This window comes from Schistocerca nitens, chromosome 8 (assembly GCF_023898315.1).
Source record: "Schistocerca nitens isolate TAMUIC-IGC-003100 chromosome 8, iqSchNite1.1, whole genome shotgun sequence".
NCBI lineage: Eukaryota > Metazoa > Arthropoda > Insecta > Orthoptera > Acrididae > Schistocerca > Schistocerca nitens.
The window spans coordinates 581,411,580-581,425,339 of record NC_064621.1 but is presented as its reverse complement, the minus strand read 5'-3'; the positions used below and the strand labels follow the sequence as shown (position 1 = coordinate 581,425,339).

The window sequence follows — 13,760 nt, the reverse complement described above, 5'->3', positions numbered from 1 at the left end:
CACAGGCTTGCAAATGTGCAACACAGCATTTTGCCAATAGGCGCATAAATAAAAATGTGCTAACAAAGGGAAAGATGATATGGAACTCATGTTTTCACTAGAGATTACTACCAAGCACAAAGGGACAAACTTGGGTTATATGCTTCCACTTAAGACAAATTCACACTGGCCGTCATGTCATGTCTGCTACATCATGTCAAAACTTTCTCAAATGCATTTCAAATGGTGGCACACATACTGGCTTTCCATCATGATATGGCATCATCAAGGTTTCTCTGGAAGAAAGTTTTGATGGTTGGCATCATCCAACCATTGTTGATTACATGACCCCCAAAGCTTATTTCCTCCCAATACACAGCCGTATGGTGATCTTCATATTTTGTTTTGTCATGGTTTTCAAGGTTTATATCACTTATCTGTTTGCTATTTGTTGTAAGTTGTTTTGTTTCATTATTTCTTTTGTTAAAGCTTATAATAAATGATGAAAGATTAATTGAAGCAACGAGTCTGCAGTCTGAATTGTACGACATGAATGTACTGAATTACTTGCCCTTTACTATGTTTACAAAGTGAATTTGTATACATACCAGAACCATTTTAATATTTTACAATGAAATGGTTTGCAATATGGCTGCAACTTTAAGTGAGAAAGTACTTTGGGTAAATCAGACTGATTAGTACATGTAATTTAATTTTGTGTGGTGTCAGGCATTTTTAGTGTTTCATAAAGAAATGAACTGAAACCTTCAAACACTGCAACAGTGGACAAAAGCTTCTTCAGTGAAGTATACATCAAGTAATGTATTAGAGTTGTTTGTTTAAATATGTTTGTAGGCTTGTTCATTGTAGTAGTTCTTGGGAATGTGTGCGGAAGTTCTTCAAGCATCTGTGGTCAATATTTGACTATGTGGTTTCAGTGGGTAATGCAAGTACAAATAAAGCACTAACTATTAAAACCAAATACACAATGTAAAGAAATCCTAGAAATCTTTAAGGGAAAGGTAATGAAAATATGACTACTGTGCAAAAATTTTTACTGCACTGGCAACTAAAATTAATCTTAAACAAACCAGTTTTTCGCGGATGTGATGGCAGATGTTCCTTTCAGTAATTCTGGGTTTAATTTGAGAAAACAAAAAACTGTTGCTTCAACTTTCTAAAATTTGCAGCGCACATTTCTCGTGCTTTACCTCCTTGTATCGTGTGAAATTCCCTTTCTGTATCATGTAATGACATTTTTGAGACACTATTTTTTGTGCTGTTTTACACATCTGCCTTCCTTCTCTAATATACAAGCTACCCCTGCAAGCTGCAAACAATCTGAGTCCAATAAATGTCATTTTCATGCATATGTGGACTCCAGCACCCATTATATAAGCTACCGCATTGTGTATGTACACCTTGTGCTTAAAAACATTTGACAATCATCTTGCAAAAGTCGCTATTCCTGAGAAAAAAGTTGAGGACAGCCGTGCAAGTTCAGATCAAGTGACTTGAATTGATTCGACATGTCATGACATGATGGACAGTGTGAATACACTGTGACATGACATGATGGTGCCATGACAGCCAGTGTGAATTGGCCTTCAGTGACGAAGTCCACCGGTTGATGTAAATGATGAGGGCTGCCCTGAGTAGGGTTGTTACAAAATGTTTGAAACATCTATTACTTTGGGATTTTGTGTCATGAAGTAGCAGTACACCAGAAGGATTGGAACAAACCTTAAGTTTTTTAGTTCCGTTATCTAAAGGAATTTTTGTAGTGAGTTATTACACATAAATCTCTTGTATATAATTACCTTAAAATGCAACTGTGCCTGTTCATTGTTTTAATTACCTGTAATATCACTGTAGCTCTATCAATGTCTTCAAGTGAAGTCATATTCCAGAAGCGAGGTATGTTGACTGCAGCAGAAAATAAAAATGTCAAAAAAGACTGCACAATAACCCCTGCTTCTCCATATGTGAAATATTTTGGGCAGTGTGTTAAAATAGTGGGAATGCCTAATGTATAGGCATATGAACCCAGCACTGAACCAATAAAGCATAGTGGTATGCCTAAAACAAAGAACATGTATTATAATGCTGTAATAACTGTGCTAAAATATGCATGTGAACACATCAGGCCAAGAATGAAAAAACAATAAGAGGAATGTGGAGTACTTTGGCATCCTGTTAATAACTGTACAATAGAGACATCATAACTACCAAGAAACTTAATAGAGAATGCACCTGAAAACATGAAGTTTACACTACATATTCAGGATCAATGGAAGCATCCGATTCCACCCGTTTGCTCTCACCCACGACGTAAAGGCGTTATGGTGTGTGACATCATTATGGCGTAGAGTTTATGAATTGGTTGTGTTTGTAGATGTCGTCTTGTGTCTGATGGCACCTTCTGGTGGTGTGTGAGTATGTGCTGAATGTAGTGTGCGGTATTGGGTTCATTTGAGCCTTGGTGTGGGATGTGTGAAGTCACTGACTGTGTTTGTAGTTCGGATCTAAGGCTTGGAATTTTTTTCAATGGTTATCAATTAATTTTTTTGTTTGTGTGTTTGGTGTTTTTGTTGAGTGTTATTGGTTTGCTGTTCAAGGTGCGGTAAGACGTTTCATTTATTCTGTGGCTTCTGTTGTTAGGTATTGATATGGCGATGAAATGTAACAGGGCTATGTTGCAGTGCTGAAAGCAAGGGGAAACTACAGCCGTAATTTTTCCTGAGGGCATGCAGCTTTACAGTTTGGTTAAATGATGATGGCGTCCTCTTGTGTAAAATATTCTGGAGGTAAAATATTCCCCCATTCGAATCTCGGGGCGGGGACTACAAAAGAGGATGTCATTATCAGGAGAAAGAAAACTGGTGTCCTACGGATTGGAGCGTGGAATGTCAGATCCATTAATCAGGCAGGTAGGTTAGAAAATGTAAACAGGGAATGTATATGTTAAAGTTAGATATAGTGGGAATTAGTGAATTTCGGTGGCAGGAGGGACAAGACTTTTGGTCGGGTGAATACAGGGTTATAAATACAAAATCAACTAGGAGTAATGCAGGAGTTGGTTTAATAACGAATTTAAAAAATAGGAGTGTGGGTAAGCTGCTACAAACAGCATAGTGAACGCATTATTGTGGCCAAGATAGACACGAAGCCCACGCCTACTACAGTAGTACAAGTTTATATGCCAACTAGCTCTGCGGATGATGATGAAATTGATGAAATGTATGATGAGATAGAAGAAATTATTCAGATAGTGAAGGGAGACGAAAATTTAATAGTCATGGGTGACTGGAATTCGATAGTAGGAAAAGGAAGAGAAGGAAATGTAGTAGGTGAACATGGATTGGGGGTAAGAAATGAAAGAGGAAGCTGCCTGGTAGAATTTTGCACAGAGCATAACTTAATAATAGCTAACACTTGGTTCAAGAATCATGAAAGGAGGTAGCATACATGGAAGAATCCTAAAAATACTAGAAGGTATCAGATATATTATATAATGGTAATACAGAGATGTAGGAACCAGGTTTTAAATTGTAAGACATTTCCAGGGGCAGATGTGGACTCTGACCACAATCTATTGGTTATGAACTGTAGATTTAAACTGAAGAAACTGCAAAAAGGTGGGAATTTAACGAGATGGGACCTGGATAAACTAACCAAACAAGAGGTTGTGGAGAGTTTCAGTGAAAGCAAAAGGGAACAATTGACAAGAATTGGGGGGGGGGGGATACAGAATAATAATAATAATAATAATAATAATAATAATAATAATAATAATAATAATGGGTAGCTTTGAGGGATGAAATAGTGAAAGCAGCAGATGATCAAGTAGGTAAAAAGACAAGGGATACTAGAAATCCTTGGGTAACAGAAGAAATATTGAATTTTATTGATGAAAGGAGAAAATATAAAAATGCAGTAAATGAAGCAGGCAAAAAGGAAAACAAACGTCTCAAAAATGAGATCGACAGGAAGTGCAAAATGGCTAAGCAGTGATGGCTAGAGGACAAATGTAAGGATGTAGAGGCTTATCTCACTAGGGGTAAGATAGATGCTGCCTACAGGAGAATTAAAGAGACCTTTGGAGAAAAGAGTACCACTTATATGAATATCAAGAGCTCAGATGGAGACCCAGTTCTAAGCAAAGAAGGGAAAGCAGAAAGGTGGAAGGAGTATATAGAGGGTCTATACAAGGGCCACACTTGAGGACAAAATTATGTAAATGGAAGAGGATATAGATGAAGATGAAATGGGAGATATGGCACTGCGTGAAGCATTTAACAGAGCACTGAAAGACCTAAGTCCAAACAAGGCCCCGGGAGTAGACAGCATTCCATTAGAACTACTGACAGCCTTGGGAGAGCCAGCCCTGACAAAACGTGTGTTTGTGTGTGTCTCTGTCTGTGTGTGTGAGATGGCCGACCTAGTCTGTAGTGCCAGAATTTGTTGGTGGCAAGTAATATTTTTTTATCAATACTTATGGTTGACCTATAAAGGTCATCATAAACAGCAATAACATAGAAACCTGGTTGTATGTTGTTGCTTTTGCTGCTGAATCCTGAGTCAGACACACTGAAGACATGTTGTGCATGAACCAATAGTTAGTCTGCTCATCTGCACATTGTCAGAGTCCACTGGAGAGAAGTGATGATGGCTCCTTGTGCCTGCAACAGTTTTAATGTGTTCTAGTCCGCTTTTTAGCAATTCTTCGACTGATTTCACCTCATCTTTTGAAACACAGAATGACTGTATGCCAGAGATATTTTTCTGTACCCAGGTAAATAACTGAAGAGGTGTTAGAATGTGACCTTCTGTAGGGTGCTGCAGACTAGCTCGTGTCATGCGCTTAATGGTAACACCAATACCATCACATACATTTTTACCATGACTGTTGGGAAAAAATTCCATTCTGTATGAATCTGAAAAGCATGGTAATGCATGCATAAATTTTTGAGATTTTTACAGTTTTTGTACTGACTAGCTGCCCCATCACTGAAGTATTTCACAAAATGTATGTGAGGCAGCTTGTTTTGCCATGACAGAGCGAATGTGGGCATGAACTGCAATGGCGTCATGAATTAAACAGTCACTAAAAATGCACAGGTTCATGACAGACACATCACCTGATTCACCTCTATAGTAAATCGCAAATGGCTGGAGAGTTGCTTGACTGTTGTCCCGATGATATCCTTGGATGGCATCTTGAACTATAGGCCTAAATGCATAATTTTCAGAAAAGTCTAGTATTACTATAATTTCATCTTGTTTCAAATTATCCTTACAAAACTGGAGATAAGCCGATTGTGCTGTTGCTGTGAAGCTGTGTGTGATCAGTTTGTCCATTTTTTGACAACACATTTCAACAAAATCTTCCACTGTACTTTTTCTTTGTTTCAAGACTTGTGCGATCCATGTGTGTCCATTGTTTATAAGAAACAAGTTCATCGTCATCCACAGGGAGTTCACCACACAGTTTGTTATTCATGTGTTCTGCAAGATTTGCCTTACCAGGACACTTTTCACACCTGTGTATCACGTACTGATAGGAACTGATGTCACACACTAGCAGCTTCATTGCACCTTTGTAATCCAGACCAGAATCCTTTACAGCAGCAAACATCAGCTTAGCATTTTGATGGGTCTCAAATAAACAAACATTGTGTGTGTCCCTTCCCTTGCACTTACAGGCACAACCCATTTTGGGCGAAGATTGAAAAAAAGATGATAAACCTACTTTGGTATAGGGATACTTTCCCTTGAATTCTACATACATTTCTGATATGTTGCATAGCAACAGTATTTTTTGCATCTGTACACGTACATTTCCCATTTTCACCATTACACAGTCTCTTTTTCCAGGCATTATTCGGCTGTAGTCATTATTTTCATAAAACTCCAACACTAGCACCTTTATTTATGAACAATTGCTTACCCTGAGCCTGCTGAAGTTGTGGAAGCTCTCCTTGGGTTGCTTTTATTTTCCTAGCTTGCTCTACCATGTATGTAGAAACATTAAATTCCTTTGCAGTGTAGTCAATAGACCAGCTGGAAGGTGCAAGGGTAAGAATAGCTACTTTTTCCTGGTGTGTAGATATGGCACATTTTTCTTTCAAATCATGCATCATTTTGTCCAAATCACAGCATTTCTGGCATGATTTCTGTTCCTTTGGAGCAGATAGTTCTTCCTCTTTCTCCATTAGTGTGTCAGCTATTTTGTGTTTTAATTCCATTTGAGCTTCTTGTAGTTTTCTTCTACCATAGCTGGGCCCGTCTATTCCCAACTTTATGTGCCTTCATGGGAGACAAACCAAGAGCAGTCACTGAAGTATTTAATTGTTCATCCACTGTGGTTTTAGGTGGTTGATATTCTTCGTCACTGTCATGTAAATTATCAGAATATTCTTCATTTTTTTAGCAGTGTAACACACCTGGAACATAACTTTTGTCCTGGTTTCATGTTAAGTCCCAGGCACTGATTCACTTTCAATACTGATTTTATATCAACTTCTCCGAGGCTACACTGCACTGTCTTCTTATGAATCCGAAATGGATCAAAACAACTTCTTTGTAGGAAAGAATACTTATCCAGAAACACTTTCATATGATGATAAAAAACAAAGTTTCCTGGAACTGTACTTCTTGTGCCCACAGGGTGTATCCCAGGTCTCCATAGCAACAAATCTTGGTCCAATTCATCCAGATTATACAGTACAAAGTGAATGCCACATTTTGTTCCATATGTTGTTTTATGACATTCAGATGCTTGTGCTCTACCAATACTGCAGCTTGTTTGAACAACTCTGCCTTCATACTGACTTTCCATTACAGTACTGACCAGTCTGAACTAGAATCTTAAAAACATTAGTAACCTGTAATTGTTGCTTTGTTTCCTTTGTTGTTCCTGCCCAACAATGACTCATTCTCTCCCTGAAAACTACCATTGTTTAACTTTTTGTTGCCTAATGGTTCCCAACAATTACTTCAGCTTTATCTGAAACAAGCTGTCTGCATCATCACTATTACTCGCTAAACCGCGTTAACAGCAACGTAACCAAATACATCTCTGTCAACTTTTATTGTACACAAATGCCTAGCAATAACAAGTTGAAATTTTGCCACATATTATATCATGTGTCTACTTATGCAGTGTTTGACATTTGGCTTGGATATCACTTGTCCCTTTTGTGCTACCACACTTAGAAAATCCATGTTTTCAGGTAATTTTTCAAATTTTTGTAGTTTCGTGTGCATGTAACTTTGTGTGACTGATATGGGCAAGATGAGTTCTGTGTGTGTTTAGGCCACATTAAGCTTACCACAAAAAAAATTATACTCTTCTTGAGTGAATTATATTTGGCACAGAGGGCACCTACAATTGTAACTTTTAACGTATTACATTTTTTAAATCTCATTTTGGAATTTTTTGTTCTCCCTCAGAAATATGTTGTTGATGTTTTGATTAATAGTGTGTTCTCTAAGTGGATGTTACAGGCTTGTAAAAATTTCACTGGACTGTGCGGAATAGTTCCTAAGTTATTAAGACCTGAAGTTGGGTCTGAAGATAGATTGCCAGATGCGGGTTGCAATTTCCGGGTCATGCCACTTTCTTTCACAAGCCATAATTCTTGAACTAATTGGCAGGAGAACTTAAAATTTTGTACATGAGTGTTCCACACTTTGTAGCACTGGTGTGCTAAATTTCAGCCAAATCTGAGACTATAAGCTGGAACATTTTCTCAAATTGGTTGAATTGACATGGAATGAACCTTGTCTGATCTATACGTATTTTCACGTTTGTTGCCCTGTGTATGTAGGGACATAATAGGCACCATGTTGGAGACAGAATAGCCATTTCTGCAATACTGATGACGTCATAGACCAAATAAGACATGCACTTATGTTTCTACGAAAGCATATCTGAAATAATGATTATTTAAATGATTTTTGGTAATCGTGACAAATTTTGTTGTTTCGTGTTACAGAATACTACAGCACAAAGCTATTACAAATAGTATTGCTTCCTAATTAAGTATGAAACCTAGTGGAAACAGCCAAACAAATCTCAACCTTAATATCTACACACTTGACATTACCCCCAAAAATTAAGAGATACTGTTTGTGTAGTATGCACAAAGCCAACTTTATACTGCATGACAAATATTTCAGACAATGGAGCCAAAATCTTACTGTTTGCAACTGAATAATTTTTGTGATAATTACTGAATTACATGTGGGTAAACGCAAACAGACACTTCATAGACAAAGAATTTATACGCCACTTGGAAATGATCGATGGAAATAAAACTCTATACGCAGTATTGTGTGCTAAAGATTAGTAAATTGTCAACGCAATGGAAGTAGCCTATTGAGGAAGCAGACTGATCAAGATTTCAAACAGAAATACCTTGTAATGACACTTTCATAAACACAATATCCAGCAGGCTTTGCTCTGAAAAATTTCTCATTGTCTGACAATCGCTTGCAATTGTCAAATATAATTTTAGGATAAAACCAGTGTTGTATGTCGTCAGTGTTTACACTACAAATTGTTAAAAGCAACACTGACCACCTCCCAGTATCATCAACCAAGTAAGTATCTTTTAGCCGTCAGGTTTATTGGCAAATAATAATACGGTAGCTTCTAATGCAACATTTCTGGGCCTACCTTCATGGACGAACTACGGGTGATGTACTTACTTGTTTTCTGCAACTTTAGAAGCAGAAAGATTACAGCGCCTGGTATCACATCATAAACATCGAAATGTTTCAAAGTATAATTTTCACATAAAGAAATTCTTATAAGTTTCCATACGGCAGCGCCTAGCAGACCGGCACTGAAAGTCATCAGCAAATAGTTTGGATTGTGAGTTTTTATCGTACTCAATACCACTGCCATTGGTAGGAGAGAAATCAGCCATTCTCCTGTTGACGCGCCGGGCCTGTTAACAGTAAAGGCTGAAACAATCCTTAAATTGACAGAAGCATCTGACTGAAGGAAAACCGTATCTTGTCTGTACTCTAGTGTTTCACTGCATAATAATGTAGAAACAAGGTTTACAACTGACCTCGTGTTATACTTATCCCTCATTAAAATTGCCTGCAATCGACTGCCCATTATTTTGATTTTGCACCTCTGCGGTACTCTGTTCTCGGCCAACAAACAACCGCTGCCACTCGTCAACGAAGGCAGTCTACGTACTGAAATCAAAGTTCAATAATCGTCAGCAGTTCGGAGCAGATAACTACTGCTACATCTCAGCTTCCTGCATTATTCCTGTCATGGCTTGTTTACATCAGATGCACACCACCACAGATGCTACATAGTACATACTACAGTACATGCACATGACTGACATTCCAAAGTCGATTGAAATGTCACCGTCATTTAATCGGTGAGACTTCGACCAACATCACTTCACTTAGTCCAGTGGCAAACGGTGAAAGTTCACAGCCAACAACACCTGGTATGTACCATCTACAAGACACAAAACTCAGAATATGTAATCCAAAGCAAGAAACTAAAAATAGGTGTTTATCAATGCCCAAGAAAAATTCGTAATAGATGCTCTTCACAAAGGTTGTACAGCAAACATCGCACAATGCAGAGAAGTGAAAGATGAGGAATACTGTCATCCAGACATTTCAGTTATTTTTTATTTGCCCCAGGAAAAGTATATATACAAATATGTTTATATGGCAATATATACAGTTCTTTTACCTTTTCTTCTTTGTCAAGTACCAAACAACGACAAAAACAACGGAGTTTTTCTCCTTCAGTAGAGACAACTTTTCACTGTTAAATCCTTCGTCTATTTAAGTTCTTGTTTACGTGGACTTTGGACACTTTCTTTGTCCGGGCATTGTAAAACGTAAATCATTTTTTTCGTTTCAGAAGAACACTCAAAAGTAAAAAATATTCAGATCCTCATGGAACCTTCGTAAACAAAGCATGTAAAATATATGGGCTGAGAAGTCACAAAAGCACAAATTCCTATACTATTCGTCTGATGACGGTAGCACCTCCATGACCCTACCTACATATCATTAGTTTTTCCCACAGAATCGTTGACGTTACCTTGCATCCCATTCCGTCGACGATCGGTGAGAATGCCACCATTTAAAATGCATTGTCGCACTGTGAATTGTTTTCACTTTCTGTTTTGCTACGTCCTTTGTGATTCAACATAAAGATTCGGGAAAGGTGCCTGTTGATGTAAAAAAATCGAAAGAAGTAAATAAATCTAACTTCGATATATTTTCCGTTCTGTCCTACTGTAGCACCTCGCTTCATATTCTTTCAAACCCCTCTACTGCAAAACTGTACACTCTTAGTCTAGTTTATGCTTTGGCTCAATGTGGGCTGTGCAAGAACGGAAGCGACACAGCGTTTTGCGCTGTCCCCACCACGTCATCCCAGCTCTAACCAAGCGATCAATGAAAAATCAGAACTCGAAGGCCAATCGGAAAGTGGTATGTTATGCCCATGTGCCCGTAAAAACAAACGATTTTTGTTTATTGGCTACAGCACTGCTGCTTCTTCGAAAACATGCCTACTTAAGTGCGAAAAATGTTTCCTCTGGAAATTATATTTATTTGCGATAATTGTACTTGTTTGTGAAAATTATGTTCATTGTTTTTTCGTATTCCTGTTTCAGAAAATGAATAGTTTCTGACAGAAATATTTGGTGAAACTGTACATTACACTTGAACGATAGCGCAGTGGTAAAAACAAGCCCTGTTTCATGAATGCTATGAAATGGGCGCCAAATAAATTACATGAGGTGCACTTATTTACACAGAGTGTAAAAGCATATATCGAGAAATTGGTATTTTTCATAGCTGTTTGATACAGTATTCACACACAGCATATATTGTGCTCTGATACATTTGTTGTATCAAGCATTTTTACATTTTGATTGGATGTTTGGTTAAAAAATTATTCTGCTATGAAATGTAGGTAAACTGGACCTCCTAAAGTTCCTTAAACTGGGCGCCTTTCTTTTTCATGATTAACGTCTTCCCGTATTAGTGCATTACTGTTTCCTTGTAGTTCTCTTGCTGTAGTTCAAAAACAGCTGAGTTGGAAGAAGTGAACAGTTCAATGTCACAAAAAAAATTATTATAAGGGTGTCCAGCAAGAAGTACGATGCACCTGATCAATAGCAAAAACAAGAAGATGGAGACCAACACATCTTGGTAAAGATCTTGTAGAAGTGTCGATTTGGAAGCTTCTTCCTTCATGCTTAATCGCAATGAGTGTGAAGAATGACTTCACAACTATAAGAGGGAAATAACATTGAACACCCATTTAAAGACGAAACTACTGGGAAAATGTGGGGTATTTCCGAAAGACTGGGTGATGTTTTCTCTAATTTAATATCTCCTTGTAATTTTGTTCAGTGTCATTTTGATTATTTTTACATGGGATCCGATTTAGCAGCTATTTTAGGAACTCGCTAAGTGTGAAGTTTTTTAAAATATTTTCTTCCTGATAACTTCTCGTTTATTTCCTATTACTAAAATGTAAATGGCACATAATATTATAAAGTAAATATTACATGCTTTTAAAGGATAAGTTTTTACTATTTTCTAATTTTTAAAAATAAAAACGAAATGGGAGTTCACTTTTAGGCACTTTCCTCTCCAAATGCCACTGCTGTTAGTTCATTCACAGCAATGTAAGCTGTAGTCTTAGGTTGCTGCCTAACCACACTCATGGGAATTGTGACATAGTCACAAAAACTGTCAAATATTTATAACAATAAGAAAATAAATATCATTGCTGGTCTCAGAATCCGTCGCAATGGCGAAGATTAAAAAAAAAAACCTTTCAACAAGTTTTGAATCTATGACACAGTAATCTGATGATTCTAAGTATATGACCAAAGATAACATTAGGGATGGAGGGGCAAAGTTTTTGCTTATACTATAATCTTCTGATGACTCTGACAATGTGTCGTTAGTTGATATTTAACTGTAAAGGTGCGTTTACACTGCGATTTGTATCGGCACATGTATGAGATACATGTATATGCGACTTTGCGACATGTATCGCGACTTGTATGAGTTGACAAGTATCAACCTCATACATGTATGAGCGTGCGTTTACACTGGTTGATATGTATCACTGTGCGATAGCTTCCGACGACGATTTGAAAGATTTCACATTTTTATGTGCTGACACACTTGCTCTTTTGGAAGATGATAGGAAGAAAAGGCGGAGGAAGCGTAGATGGTGGCACAGAGAGTTTCTCGCGAATTAACGCTAGAGGATGGCGCATATTTTAGAAATTATGTTAGGATGAGTATGGAGGATTTCCGCGGTTTGTTATCACTTGTGGCTCCTCTTGTGTCCAAAACCAACACAAACTTTCGGGAAGAGATTCCACCAGAGGATCAGTTGGCAGTAACACTTCGTTTTTTAGCCACTGGGGATTCCTCGTAAAACGAGGATTTCATGACAAAACATTTGCATTGTCGCGCGATTGCTAATGCCAACGTCTCACACACGATTGTCGGCATCCGTTGTCAACATTATCACGCGAGGCCGCCGGAATAATAGCAAAACATTGTTATACGTGCCAGATGCATGAAAAAATTATATAATGTATTACATACACTGATATATATATAAAACTTTTACCTTCACTTCTTGGGATAAAACTTGCACAATGGCCTCGCAAACACGAAGAATAATGTTGCATATGGCACTTTTTGATATTCTATGCAGATACATTAATGTCGAAACGACAGACGGCACCTTCAAAACTCAAACAGTCGCCAAAGAGCCTGGTACTACGCATGCGCTAATCGTCGAAATAAGCGGCAGTCGACAAGACGACAGGAAATGATAGTACTGCGCATGCGCGAGTTCTTCAAATGTCGCTCATACATGTCGCGTATATGGCCAAAAAGCGATATACAAAATGTATACGCGACATGTATGAGCTGGACGGTCCGCATACAAGTTCCGTGAATTTTTGTATGAGGTGATGTATCGCGACATGTCAAATTGACATGTCGCTCATACATGTCGCGATACATGTATCCCAGTGTAAACGTACCTTAAGAAATCCTATGATGGGTAACATATTTGAGACAAGTCTTCAATGCAGCAAAAACAGCCTTAGTAAGGAAACAAGGAGAAACCTGCATGCGGTTGAAACATATCACATTCCAATTGATCCAGTTCTGACTTTTCATTGGTCACTTGGTTAGAGCTGGGCACATGGTGTGGTTAGTGTAAAACCCTGTGTTGTTTCCGTTATCGCTCTGTGCTGTAAATGGGGCAAAACAGTTATTTTGGAGTAACCGTTATCATGGTTACAGTTATTTTTGTAACCATTACTTTTAACAATTATAAATAATTGCCAGTTATTTTTCACTACCGAATACTCCAGATGGGGTTACTGTTAAAAAAAACTAATAAGGTGGAATCCAACACTTTAGTTATCAGTATAACTATAACCGCGAGTAGTGCAATGTGGCATCAATGTCATATTAATCATGCCATAAGCTTAGTAAATTAACTGTCCAGTACATTTCAGTTGATGTCTGTATGGTTATTGGTGTTTCATATCATATGTAATTAGGTTATCAGTAGCTGTTAGAAATGTTATCCTCGCACCTGAATCAGAAAGTACACGGAACTTTGCCACAGCTCTGTTTCAGTGAAACGTTAAAAACATGCTTTTTAAAGTATGAACTAATATGTAAGCTGAATACTGTAGATAAAATTCGAAACTTAATTTCTTGTGCTGTTC

The 13,760-nt window shown here is 37.7% G+C and overlaps 1 protein-coding gene across 2 annotated transcripts in view; it reads right to left on the bottom strand.

The window, feature by feature from the left end:
• The window catches only part of LOC126198889 (dolichol kinase), a 52,989-nt gene extending 43,574 nt beyond the window's left edge, over nt 1-9,415 (bottom strand). Inside the window, exons 1-3 of one of the 2 annotated variants that reach the window (XM_049935499.1) lie at nt 9,063-9,415; nt 8,695-8,936; nt 1,838-2,058 (exon numbers count right to left, since the gene is read on the bottom strand). In XM_049935499.1, coding sequence (XP_049791456.1) covers nt 1,838-2,058; nt 8,695-8,936; nt 9,063-9,112 — 513 coding nt within the window. In that variant the 5' untranslated portion in view covers nt 9,113-9,415. Of the gene's footprint in view, nt 1-1,837; nt 2,059-8,694; nt 8,953-9,062 lie in introns of both variants that reach the window. The other variant, XM_049935500.1, reaches the window with a different exon arrangement.
• Between the last annotated feature and the right edge of the window lie 4,345 nt (nt 9,416-13,760).